Source organism: Vigna unguiculata, unplaced genomic scaffold (assembly GCF_004118075.2).
Source record: "Vigna unguiculata cultivar IT97K-499-35 unplaced genomic scaffold, ASM411807v1 contig_111, whole genome shotgun sequence".
NCBI classification, from domain to species: Eukaryota; Viridiplantae; Streptophyta; class Magnoliopsida; order Fabales; family Fabaceae; genus Vigna; species Vigna unguiculata.
Window position 1 is genome coordinate 97,652 of NW_021010817.1, and position 14,430 is coordinate 112,081.

General features: G+C 43.7%; 1 protein-coding gene across 1 annotated transcript; it reads right to left on the reverse strand.

Moving 5' to 3' along the window:
* Nucleotides 1–2,367: 2,367 nt before the first annotated feature.
* On the reverse strand, nucleotides 2,368–5,291 carry LOC114171128. The gene is made up of 6 exons (XM_028056340.1): nucleotides 5,137–5,291; nucleotides 4,829–5,020; nucleotides 4,470–4,713; nucleotides 4,138–4,394; nucleotides 3,615–3,667; nucleotides 2,368–2,471 (listed from the first exon to the last, which is right to left on the reverse strand). The coding sequence occupies exons 1-6, from the start codon at nucleotides 5,289–5,291 to the stop codon at nucleotides 2,368–2,370; spliced, it is 1,005 nt and encodes a 334-aa protein (XP_027912141.1).
* Nucleotides 5,292–14,430: the final 9,139 nt, after the last annotated feature.

Here is a 14,430-nt window from a genome sequence, read left to right on the forward strand (position 1 = left end):
ATCTCTAAAATATGAGATGATGCATGAAGGAAGTAGTCTAGATTTAAATTGGGCCATTGTTTAGGCTTTACTTTCAATAAAAGCTAGAACACTTGTTGGGATCAATTGGGCCGAGCCCAATGTGCTACCTTTCGCCGAGAATTACTTGAGTGGCTCTCCATTTGGATGCAAGCAAAGCATGAACTAAGCAAGGAGAATGTGATGGAAGCATGATGCGTGTGACTTGGGCAAGGAGAGTGTGATACGCCACTTGGCATCATCTAGACTCATCTACTACATAACATGGTCTACAATCAAGCTTCTTCTCCAAGGTACATTTGCATTTTATCTTTGTTGCATTTTCTCTTTATTTGGCCGACCATGTTCCTATAAATAGAGCCACTCAAATATTGTAATGGTTACTCTTGAATTGCTAATAGATGCTAGTGTTTGAGATCACTCCACACTTCTATTAATTTGACAGCATACATGGCTAACTGATAACGCTATCGTTGACGCGATCAAATTAATACTACTTATCTATAACAACTTCAGTATTGTTAAGAAAGTAGTCAACAAAATAGTAAGGGTAAAGTAACCCAAAGTCGTCTCCCAACGAACACGGAATTGATTTTTAACAAATTAGTTCTTATAAAACTATACAAGTGTTAGTCAAATAAAATTATAAAAATAGGAGGGATAAAGATAAAAAGATAAAATAAGATATAAACAATAGTAAAGAAAATAGATTGATTCCATTACTTTTTCAAAATAGATTCATCATAGGTTATCTAAAGATTATTGCTCGATTAATTATTATTATAGATTTACAAATTAATCAATGTAAAGTCTCAATTAATTTGTTGGTGTTCTCACTTTTAACCAAAGTATAGTCTCAATTAAAAGTGAGAACTTTTAGATTATCCACAGTAAATTCAACCAAAGTACAGTCTCAATCAAATTTATTATGCCTAATCATGTCTAGTCTTTTATCTCCTCATCAAATAAAAAGCTTAATTAATCAAAGTAAAGTCTCAATTAATTTTAGTTAGAGTAAATACCTTTAATCAAAGTAAAGTCTCAATTATTGGTAAAAACTCATTCAATCACATGAAAGTTTTTAAATAAAATCAAAGTAAAGTTTCAATTAAATTTAAAAACCCTTGAACTCATATGATCAACATGCATATAAATTTAAAATCATTACTTGTTACGTGATTCAAAGATAAAAGACATAGATGAATTAAAACCTCAACAATAATAAAAAGAACAAAGAAATTAATTCATTCTAACCTCAAAATCCATAATGAAATTACAATGGAATCAACCCAAGAAGTTTAGAACTCCATGAATGCAAAATAAAGATAAAAGAAGAATAGAGAGAAGAAAAGAGAGAGAAAGAAATTAGGCCCCCCTAAGGGTTCCTAAATTCCGACGTGCCGAGCTTGTGCGTTGCAGCGATGGTTCGCTGTCACGGTGGATCTGTTCTGGCTCACAGGTGCATTGACGATGGTGTCGCGGTGGCCATGGTTGCGCGCTCGTTGCTGCTGCGCGGTGGCTGACGGTGCTGGTAGCTGCAGGTGCTGCTGTGCGTTGCAGGTGCTCGCGGTGGTCGGAGGAACTCGCGATAGCTGCCGGCGAGGGTGGAGGGAGGACGGCGGCTGAGTGCTGCTGTGGTGCTGTCATGGTTCGTGCTTTCCGGCGTGGTGGCTCACGGTGGTGGTCCGTGACATGGCTGACGGCATGGAGATGGAGGCTAGGGTTTAGGAGGTTGAAGGTGATGACGTGGCAACATGTTATTGGCTGAATTTTGAGTTGCTAGATCATGACACGTGGCATTATATTATTGGTTAATTTAATTAGTGGAGGATTGCCACATGGCATGATCTGAGTGAATTGGGTTTAAGTGATAGGAGGGGTGCAAATAGACATATTAGGGGGTGCATAATAGGTTTTGGTGAGACCCATTTAGAAAGAGGGGAGTGTATGAGTAAAAACTAGGGTGCAGAAGTGATTCTTCCAACTAATTTTAGCTTTATTTAAAGGTGTTTTGTAATTTCAATCTATTTATTTTCTCACCTTTAAATAAGATTAATCTTAACTTCAGCTGCATCAACAAACGTTAAAATATCCAAAAATAATTTATGCAGCTAAAAATCACTTTTTAAGACATTTTTATCGCACAAGCTCAAACAACCTAATTATCATAATTATCAATTAAATCACTCTTTAAGCACATAAATTCAATTAAATACCCAGTATTAAACACTGAATGAGGGCAAAAATACGCACTCATCACTAACCTTCTCCTTCATCTCCTCTAGCCACCTTCCATACCATAGCTCCACTTCTACTATTCATCTTCACCAAATTCTCCATTTCCGAGAGCTACTTTCCTCTAATCCTCCAAATTCCGCTGCACTCCATCTTCTCCTCATCATTCTCCATAGATTTCCTTCCACTCCTGCTCCAAGAATGTCCATCACTCACACCTGCTCACATCAATCAAATTGATGATCATTATAAGGGAAGAAACCACACAAAAGTCATACAAACAAGCAAAAGGGTAAGCTATCATAAAGAGACCTCATATTATAACAGTCCACATGTAATCTCAAAGCCAAGCATAAATAACAAGCATCACACCAGAGCTATCAAAATATATGAGACCCCAAGACTCGACTATCTGGATACGTAACTGAGGCACCACCACATGGCAGTGGAATTATGTCCTAGCAATGAGGCGTCACCCTGAGGCCTTCGTGGAATTATACCCTTGTAGGAGGCACCACCACGTGGCCTCCGTGGAATTACGCCCTGGCCCTGAGGCACCACCACGACCCCCCATGGAATTACGTCCTTTTGTCGTGGCACCACGAGGAACTCCCCTTAAGAGGGTCCATGGAATTATGTCCAACAGATGAGGCGCCACCAAGATCTCTCACTACAAGAGTCAGGGGATTATGCCCTACCCATACTTCATACATATTCCACCCACCAATCAAGAGTTTCCCATAACATTAACATCATGTATAACAATCCCATCATACAACTCATGCTTTCCAATTCATACAACACAAAACAACATACCATTCCCACCACCACATCATATATCAATCATGACATTATCCCTCATAGTAGAGCATATAGATCAGATAAGCAATCACACATCAATGCACCATTCAACAATAGTACCACAACTTACCCTAGTCTCGCTCAGGCTAACAGGTCCCGCTCAAGCGAGGGAGGTCCTCTCGCTCAAGCGAAGCCCGTCTCGCCTAGGCGAGAACTCGAGCAGGGGAGCAGCGGACTCTGCGAGGTCTCGCTCAGGCAAGTCCCTTCTCGCCTAGGCGAGACCACTCCTCGCTCAAAAATAAAAACTTCTCGTCTCAGCGACAGATCGATCAGTAGGCCCTGGCCAAGCCTCTACTAATCTCGCCTAGGCGAGGCAAGCTCGCTTGGGCGAGAAAACCAGTGCTCGCCACTGTTCTCTCATGCACAACACAGAAACCACATGGAAAACACATTTTTACCAATATCAAACAATCAAACCACGAGCACACCTCAATAATATCACTTAAACTCAGAAAACATGCAAAGAACCTAAGGAAATCGTAAACCCTAGCTTCCCTTACCTGGAAATGAGCTAGCGGGAAGTTCCGACACACACACAGAGAGCACCACAGTCCTAAGAGTACGCCAAAGGGCTGAAAACGAAGGGGAGAAGATTAGGAACGAGATTACTACAAAGCCCCTACTGTGATCAACAAAAGAAAGGGCGCCTAGAGGGTGAGAAGCACGAGCTCGAGATTTAGTTACATGGAGCAAAGTTGAGCTTAGAGTTATCTTGTCCATGAGCTGGTATCAAACCCTAGCAGAAGTTCCTATTGCGAGAGAGAGGAAGGGTTTGACGGCTACAAAAATCTGAAGAGTAAGAGGAATGAAAGTGTGAGGGTAGACTTAGGGTCTCCTTTTCCCTTTTTGGGCCAGCCCTTAGGCCCGACCGTTTAACGCAGCCTTTAAAAATAAAGTAAAAATAAAATGGGCCTTACATTCTCCCTAACAAGAAAATTTTTGACCTCGAAAATAAGACTTACCAAGCAAAAAGGTGCAGGTGTGATTTCCTCATATCCTCCTCCAACTCCCAAGTAGAGTCACCTGCCCTCCCGATCCCAAATGACCTTAATCAATCTGACTATTTTTCCTATGCGTTCCTCAACCTTGCTATCCTCTAGAGCAATGGGTGGTACTTCAACAGTGAGGTCCTCCCTGATCTGTCTATCCTCTGCTTCCAACACATGGGCCGGATCAAACACATACTTCCTCAACTGCGACACGTGGAACACTAGGGGAAGATTTACCATCTGAGGAGGCAAAGCTATCTCATAAGCTACTGGTCCAATCCTCCTCGAGATCTGATAGGGACCAAGGAACTTAGGAGAAAGTTTTCTTGAGCGGAGAGCCCTTCCCACACCAGTGGTTCGGGTCACCCTCAAGAACACGTGATCTCCAGCCTCAAATTCCAAGGGCCTCCTTCTGCGATCTGCATGTGCCTTTTGTCTGCTCTGTAAAGCCTGCATTCTATTCCTCACTAATCTTACCTTCTCGGTGGTTCGTTCCAACAATTCTGGCCCAACTAACACTGCCTCCCCATCCTGATACCAACACAAGGGAGTCCTGCACCTCCGTCCATAAAGAGCCTCATATGGTGCCATCCCAATGCTTGCATGGAAACTATTATTGTAGGTGAACTCAATCAACGGTAACACTTCATCCCAAGCACCCAAGTGATCTAGTATGCATGTTCACAGTAAGTCCTCAAGCGACTGGATCGTCCTCTCAGACTGACCATCTGTTTAAGGATGATAGGCTGAACTCATCGTGAGTTTGCTTCCCAAAGCACCCAGCAAGGTTTGCTAAAACCGTGATGTGAACCGTGGATCTCTGTCTGACACAATGCTCGAAGGCACCCCATGCAACCTCACGATCTCCTTGATGTACAACTGAGCCAACTTTACCATAGAAATCCTCAGGTTCATTGCTAGGAAATGTGCACTCTTGGTCAATCGGTCCACTATGACCTAGATGGTGTCATGCCCTCTAAAAGTTCGTGGCAAATGGGTCACAAAGTCCATCGAGATGCTATCCCATTTCTACACTGGTATCTCCAGAGGCTGTATCATCCCATCGGGTCTCTGGTGTTCCACCTTTGCCTTCTGACAGGTTAGATAGGCAGACACGAATTGTGCCACATCCTTCTTTATCCCTTGCCACCAGAAAGCTTCCCTGAGATCTTGATACATCTTAGTCATGCCCGGATGCAGCTAAGACGACTCTTGTGCCCTTCCTCAAGGATTAGCCTTTTCACCTCAACCTCATCAGGCACACACATTTTGCCCTGAAATCTCAAGAGGTCGTCATTACCCAAAACAAAGTTCATTGCCTCTTCTGACCCCAATTGCTCTCTCACCTTATTCAGACTAGCATCCAATAGTTGTCTTTCCCTAACTGAGTTCAGAAAGTCACTAGATATGGTCAGGTTACTACATTTGATGGATCCTGATTCCAGCTCCACCTGCAGTTTCATGTCTCTTAATTTCTCCAACAGTTCCACCTCCTTGATCATGAGCTGAGCGGCGTGCAACGTCTTCCTACTCAGAGCATCGACTACTACGTTCGCCTTCCCTGGATGGTACAAAAGCTGAAAATCATAATCCTTTAAGAATTCCATCCATCTCCTCTGCCTCATGTTTAACTCCTTTTGATCAAATAGGTACTTCAGACTCTTGTGATCTTTGAATACCCAGAATTGAACACCATAGAGGTAGTGCCTCCAAATTTTCAAGGCGAAAACTATAGCTGCCAGCTCTAGGTCATGAGTGGGGTAGTTTCTCTCATGCACCTTGGGTTGCCTCGAAGCGTAGGCCACTGCCTTCTTCTCCTGCATCAACACACAACCCAGCCCTAGGTGGGAGGCATCACAATAAACCTCAAAGGGTTTTCCAACATCCGGGATAACCAATATCGGGGTGCTTGTCAAACGTCGCTTCAGCTCTTGGAAACTTTCCTCACACTTATCCGTCCAAGCAAAGGGTTGGTCTTTCCGAGTAACCTGGGTCAGGGGCGCCACTATCTTGGAGAATCCCTCTATGAATCTCCTATAGTAGCCGGCTAAACCCACAAAGCTTCTGATTTCGGTTGCTAACTTGGAACTTTCCCACTTAACCACTGCGTCGACTTTTGCTGGGTCTACCGCAATGCCTTGTGCAGATATCACATGGCCCAAGAATTGTACCTCATCCATCCAGAATTCACACTTGGACAGTTTAGCATATAGTCCCTTCTCCCTCAGGATACCAAGCACTAGCCTCAGGTGCTCAACATGCTCTTCCTGAGTCCTGGAATAGATAAGGATGTCGTCTATGAAGACTACGACAAACTTATCCAAGAATGGCCTGAAAATTTTGTTCATGTAGTCCATGAACACTGTCGGAGCATTGGTCACACCAAAAAGGCATAACCACATACTCGTAGTGTCCATACCGGGACCTGAAGGCCGTCTTCTCTACATCATCTGCCTTCACCAAAATCTGGTGATATCCCGACCGCAAGTCAATCTTTGAAAACACCGAGGATCCATGCAACTGATCCATCAAGTCATCTATTCTCGGGATGGGGTACTTGTTCTTGATGGTCATATTGTTCAACTGTCTGTAGTCTACACAGAACCGCGAACTCCCATCCTTCTTCTTCACCAGCAGCACCGGCGCTCCCCAAGGTGAGGTATTGGGTCGGATAAACTGCTTCCCCAGCACTGAGCACCGTCCTGTAGCTCCTTCATAACCCCGTGGGATGATAACAACTCAGGCTCCTCTGAGTTGGGAAATAACAGCCTCTTCTCTTGGCATTCTATAAGGATACGATTGGCAGAGAGTCAATCCATTCCTAGGATCACTTTCAACTCCTGTAGAGGTAGGCATATCAGATTCACTTTGTACCTGTGTCCTTCTACCTCCACTGGACACCAAGCACACAAGGACGATGTCCTGACCAAACCCGATGCCGGAGTAGATACCATAAGGTCACATTGCAGTTCACAAACCAGCAGACCCAACCTTTGCACACAAGTTTCAAACACAAAAGAGTGTGTCGCTCCAGAGTCATACAAAACACATGCAAATTTACCAACAATCACACAACGACCTATGACAAGGTTACCTGAGCCTGCTGCCTTCGCTCCAGTCATGGCGTATACTCTGCCCGATGCTTGAGGTCTGTTGCCTCCCCTCCTCTGCTGATTCTGGATTGGGGCTGGAATTGGAGTACGCGTCGCTGTCCTCACGAGGGTGGGGCAATCTCTGCCGAAGTGGCCCTCCTTGCCACAATTGTTACACCTCTTGAAGCTCGCAAGCTGGGGGCAGACATTCCTCTTGTGCGGTCCCGCACACTGGTAGCACTAAACCCTGCTCTGTTGGGAAGAAGTCTTCCTAGACCCTTGGGACTGGAAATGGGGCCGAGTATAGAGCTTCCTCCTCTCCTTATGCCTATGCCTGGACCCAGACGGTCCTCCCACTCTCTGCTGATGAGGGTGCTGAGTTTCCACTTCAACCTTCATCTTTTCCATGACCCTGGCCTTCTCCACAAAGGTTACAAAATCCTTGATGGACAGCGGGGCCACCATCAAACGAAGATCCCCGCGGAGGCCATTCTCGAACTTCCTACATCGCCACTCTTCATGCAGTGGCATGGTATAAAAATGATTGAGATGCTTGAAATTTTCTGCATACTCAGCCACAGATTTGCTTCCTTGAGTCAATTGCAAAAACTCCACCTTTTTAGCATATTTGACGCTGTCAGGGAAGTACTCAGAGAGAAACTTTCTCCTAAAGACCTCTCAAGTAACTGGTTCTTACCTCTCATCCATGATGGACTTCATACTGATCCACCAGTGCTCAGCATCACCCGTGAGCATGTACACCGCGAAGGCCAACCTACTCTCCTCGGGGCATATCATAGCATAAAAAATCCTCTCAACCACTGATCTACGACATCTGGACCGGTCTTCCCATTAAACTTAGTCGGATGGTGCTTCAGAAAGTCTTCCAAACTCCATTCTCGATGGAGAGGTCTTGGGTCAGGACCATGGACAGGGGCGGTGGTCCTGTTTTCCTCCAACTGACGGAGGGCCTCCATGTGTTGACGGTGAGCGTCCTCAGCAGCCACCCTAGCAGCTTCCATCTGTTGCAAAACCAGTTGTTGTTGCTCAAGTGATGCCGCCTGTCGTTGCATTGATGCTTCATGTTATTGCATCATGGTAGTACTCTGTTGTGCCATAGCAGCCACCATCGCTTCTATTGCCCTGGCGATGTCTGGTGCGTCACCCTGAGAAGGCTGAGAGTTCCTATGCTGAGGTGCCATGTCATTGACACACAGGAAACACAAGAGTTAGACTTGATTAGCTGAGAGCCTAGCTAGCAACACACAAGTTACAATGGTAGCTAAGCAGGCACACTAGACCATAGATCCTAAGGTTCGACCGCTCTGATACCATAAATGTAACGTCCCAAAAACTGGATAACCTCAAATTGATAAAACGTCACATGCATAAATAATCAGAGAGTAAGGAGTTTGGAGTATGCAGGCATACAGTACACCAAGCATTTCCCATATTACATAAAAGAGGCTCCACACGGCCTAAACAAAGTACACTGGAAAAGCAAATAACTATACTAAGTCTTGTGCGGACAAGATAATCATAACTAGTAAAATCCTTCAGTGATGGGCCCCACAGTGGGCCCAATACTCATCCAATCCATCAAGCTGCAACATCCCTATTATCCATACCACTGCTAGGGTTCCTCACATCTGCTCACATCAATCAAATTGATGATCATTGCAAGGGAAGAAACCACATAAAAATCATAAAACAAGCAAAAGGGTAAGCTATCATAAAGAAACCTCATATTATAACAATCCACATGTAATCTCAAAGCCAAGCATAAATAACAAGCATCACACCAGAGCTATCAAAATATATGAGACCCCAAGACTCAACTATCCGGATACGTAACTGAGGCACCACCACATGGCAGTGGAATTATGTCCTAACAATGAGGCGTCACCACGAGGCCTTCGCGGAATTATACCCTTATAGGAGGCACCACCACGTGGCCTCCGTGGAATTACGCGCTGGCGTTGAGGCACCACCACGACCCCCCATGGAATTACGTCCTTTTGTCGTGGCTCCACGAGACTCTCCCCTTAAGCGGGTCCATGGAATTACGTCCAACAGATGAGGCGCCACCAAGATCTCTCACTACAAGAGTCGTGGGATTATGCCCTACCTATACTTTATACATATTCCACCCACCAATCAAGAGCTTCCCATAACATTAACATCATGTATAACAATGCCATCATGCAACTCATGCTTTCCAATTCATACAACACAAAACAACATACCATTCCCACCACCACATCATATATCAATCATGACATCATCCCTCATAGTAGAGCATATAGATCAGATAAGCAATCACACATCAATGCACCATTCAACAATAGTACCACAACTTACCCCTAGTCTCGCTCAGGCTAACAGGTCCCGCTCAGGCGAGGGAGATCTTCTCGCTCAGGCGAACCCCGTCTCGCCCAGACGAGAACTCGAGCAGGGGAGCAGCAGACTCTGCGAGGTCTCGCTCAAGCGAGTCCCTTCTCGCCTAGGCGAGACCACTCCTCGCTCAAAAATAAAAACTTCTTGTCTAAGCGACAGATCGAGCAGCAAGTCCTGGGTGAGCCTTTGCTAATCTCGCCTAGGCGAGGCAAGCTCGCTTGGGCGAGAAAACCAGTGCTCGCCATTGTTCTCTCGTGGACAACACAAAAACCACATCGAAAACACATTTTACCAATATCAAACAATCAAATCACTAGCACACCTCAAGAATATAACTTATACTCAGAAAACATGCGAAGAACCTAAGGAAATCGTAAACCGTAGCTTCCCTTACCTGGAAACGAGCTAGCGGGAAGTTCCGACACGCACACAGAGAGCACCACAGTCCTAAGAGTAAGCCAAAGGGCTGAAAATGAAGGGGAGCATATTAGGAACGAGATTACTAGAAAGCCCCTACTGTGATCAACAAAAGAAAGGACGCCTAGAGGGTGAGAAGCACGAGCTCAAGATTTACTTACATGGAGGAGAGCTAAGCTTAGAGTTGTCTTGTCCAAGAGCTGGTATCAAACCCTAGTAGAGGTTCCTATTGCGAGAGAGAGGAAGGGGTTGATGGTTACGAAAATTTCAAGAGTAAGAGGAATGAAAATGTGAGGGCAGACTTAGGGTCTCCTTTTCCCCTTTTGGGCCAGCCTTTAGGCCTAACCGTTTGGGGCAGCCTTTAAAAATAAAGTAGAAATAAAATGGGCCTTAAAAAAATCCCCTGGGCGGATATCACATGCCCCAAAAATTGCACTTCATCCATCTAGAATTCACACTTGGATAACTTAACATATAGTTGCTTCTCCCTCAAAACACCAAGCACTAAACTCAGGTGCTCAACATGCTCCTTTTGGGTCTTGGAGTAGTTGAGTACGTCGTCTATGAAGACTACGACAAACTTATCTAAGAATGGCCTGAAGATCCTGTTCATGTAGTCCATGAACACTGCTGGAGCATTGGTCACACAAAATGGCATAACCACGTACTCGTAGTGTCCATATCGGGACCTGAAGGCCGTCTTTTGCACATCATCAGCCTTCACTAGTATCTGGTGGTATCCCGACCGTAAGTCTATCTTCGAGAATACTGTTGCTCTATGTAACTGATCCATCAAAAGGGTATTTATTCTTGATCGTAATCTTGTTTAACTGTCTATAGTCCATACACAAACGTGAACTCCTGTCCTTCTTCTTCACCAACAACATTGGTGCTCCCCATGGTGAAGTATTGGGTCAAATGAACTGCTTCCCCAATAGCTCCTCTATCTGACTCTTGAGCTCTACCAACTCTGTCGGAGCCATACGGATGGAGCTATCGACATTGGACCAGTTCCTGGCACCAGGTCAATAGAGAACTTCACCTCTCTACTGGGAGGCAACCTTGGCACTTCCTCTGGAAACACATCTTCAAACTTGTGCACAATCGGTATGACTAACATCCCTTCATCTTTCTCCACCTCAAGATGTGAGAAGATGATTAAGCATTATGCGCCACCTCAAATCTCGTTCATAACACCTTGTGAAGATAATAACTCAGGCTCCTCTAAGTTGGGAAACAACAGCTTTTTCTCTCGACAATCTATAAGAAAGTGATTGGTAGAGAGCCAATCCATTCCTAAGATCACCTCCAACTCTTGAAGAGGTAGACATATCAGATTCACCTTGTATTTACGCCTCACTACCTCCACTGGACATCTAGCACACAAGGATGATGTCCTGACCAAACTCAACATCGGAATAGATAATACAAACTCACATTGTAGCTCACACACCAGCACCCAACCTTTTCACACATGCATCTGACACAAAAGAGTGTGTCGCTCTAGAATCATACAACACACACAAAGATTCACCAATAATCATGCAACAACCCATAACAAGATTACTTAAGCCTGCAGCCTCTACTGCTGTCATAGCGTAAACTTTACTTGTCACCTGAGGCTTGTTGCCTCCTCTCCTCTACTGATGTTGAGCCGAGGCCTGAGTCGGGGTACACGTCACTATCCTGACAAGAGTGGGACAATCTTTGCTAAAGTGGCCTTACTTGCCACTAATTTTCCTCCTTGAGTCAATTGGAGGAACTCTACTTCCTTGGCATACCTCATGCTATAAGAGAAATACTCGGAGAGGAACTTCCCCTTGAAGGCCTCCCAAGCGACTGGTTCCTCTCTTTCTTCCATGATGGATTTCATACTGATCCATCAATGCTCTGCCTCTCCTGTAAGCATATACACGGCAAAAGCCAATTTGTTCTCAATAATACACATCTTGGCATTGAATATCCTCTCTATGTCCTTCAACCATTGATCTACAGCATCAAGACTAGTCTTGCCGTTGAATTTCATCGGGTGGTGCTTCAAAAAGTCCTCCAAACTCCACTCTCTAACTGAAGGTCGTGGCTCAAGACCAAAAACAAGGGCAGCTACCCTGTTCTCCTCCAATTGGCGGAGGGCTTCCATATGCTGCCTGTGGGCATCCTCAATAGCTACCCTTGCAGCCTCCATCCGCTGCATCACCAACTGTTGTTGCTCCAACGATGTTGCCTGTCGCTGCATCGATGCCTCGTGTTGTTGCATCATAGTTGTACTCTATTGAGTCATAGCTGCCACCATAGCTTCTATTGCTCTGGCGATGTTTGGTACGTCACCCTGAGATGATTGAGGAGTTCTACGCGGGGGTGCCATAATCACTGGCACATAGGAAAACCATTAGTCAGACTTGATGAGACAAGAACTTAACTAAAGACACTTAGAAAGACACAACGAAAGCTAAGTGGATCCCCAAGTCCATATACTCTAAAGAATGACTGCTCTGATACCATAAATGTAACACCCCATTTAAATACTAATATAGCCAATGGAATATTACACAGAATAATATAAAGAGCCAAGATGCGGAGTATAAAATCACTCCATAAAGATATCCAAGGTACTTAAAATAGAATCCTGAGGCACACCACGATGCCAATACAAGATAGAGTACAAAGTTCAACAGTAATCAAATTAATACCAAAAGAAAAGTCAATACATGGGTCATAACTCTAAGAGAAAGCCCAATTAAACGAAATCCAGCCCAGATAGGCTACGCAGCGGAGTTACCATTTCCCTGTTGGCCACGAGGAGTTCTCGCATCTGCTCACACCAATAAATTGATTATCGTCACAAAAAGAGAAAACCACACACATAACAATCAAACAAGCAAAAGGGTAAGCTAGAGCAGAAAATGATTATTCATACAATTACTTACAATATCGTGATCCAAGATGCATATGCCAACCAATCATGTTCTGACTTGCAAACGATACACTAAGACTCAAGACACAACTCATCCGGATACATATAATTAGTCGGATTCAATGGATGCTTGCACTTGTGGTGGCCTTTACTACTCTATCGAGCTGCTCTACCGAGGCATTTGTTACAGTGTTTCATCCCCCACACACAAGGTTAGCCTTTAAAGTGTCTCAGGCCTCCTGCTACTCTCCCAACTCAAGTCAGTACAGTCTATGTGAAACTAACTGACTCATTAGAGTGTAAGTGTAACACCCTAGATTTTGGGATGTCACAGAATGTTAGAAAACTTTTGCGTTTAGTGGAAAATGATTATCATTGAAAATGTACTAATAAAAAACTTATATTTTAATTTAAATTGCGTGTTCCAAAAACCCAAGTTATCAAATAAATTCAAATAACAATTGCGACCAAAAGAAAATTACATATACTTTAGTATCTGATTTAAAACAACTAAATAATTATAATAATGCCTGAGTTCATCCAGCCTCTCGTCGATCTACTCCATGCCAAAAACATCTGCATTATCATCTGCTCCTATATAACACACACGTTGTACGATTATCGCACATACAACAAACATACAAACAAACAAATAGGGGTAAACTAACCATAAATAATGATATATATATATATAAAAGAAATTCGTAAATAAAACATGTCTAATAATAATCAACGTTGCATTCAAGTAACACTTAAGCATTATGATCACAATTAATACTTGGTTTGAACACACAAACCCCAAAATCCAAACCATCATACCAAACCAAACATAGCATCACTTTCATCTAAAATATTCAATCATAGTGATCATAATCAAACTTTGGTTTTCCGCGGCCTCTCACCCCATAACAACATCTAGTTTCCTAGAATAGATGGCTCGATGTGTCCCACTATCGCAGCTAGACTGTCTCCCTTATTCCTCAAGGAATTATGAGTAAAAACGTCTATGCATCGCACATCGGGCACTATACTCGCAACGAGCTGAAATAAGGTGAAACATCTTTCCCCTCTCCACTGCTTCACATAAGCGAGAAGGTACAACACTCGAATCAATCCTCTGCCACTGCTTCACACAGGCCAAGAGGACCCTTTCCACTGCTTCACACTAGCGAAAGAGTCACTACTGGGTTCCTAGGTACGGAAAACCTCATCGACTTTATCAACTAATACATTCATACCATGAACTCTATTAATAATTTCCAAACCAATATAAACAACAATAGCTATAGCACCAAGCCACCATTTTAATTCCATAACCATGCAACTAAAATATAACCAAGCAAAAGACATAGCATTGACATTGCAATTATGGCTATATAACTCATGTTCAATAAAATAACTATCATACTATATAAGTCCAAAAGTAAACTCAAATCACACACTCATCTCATCAATGGTCACCAACACATTGAAATATAACACAATTATTAAAACCAAAATAAAAAGC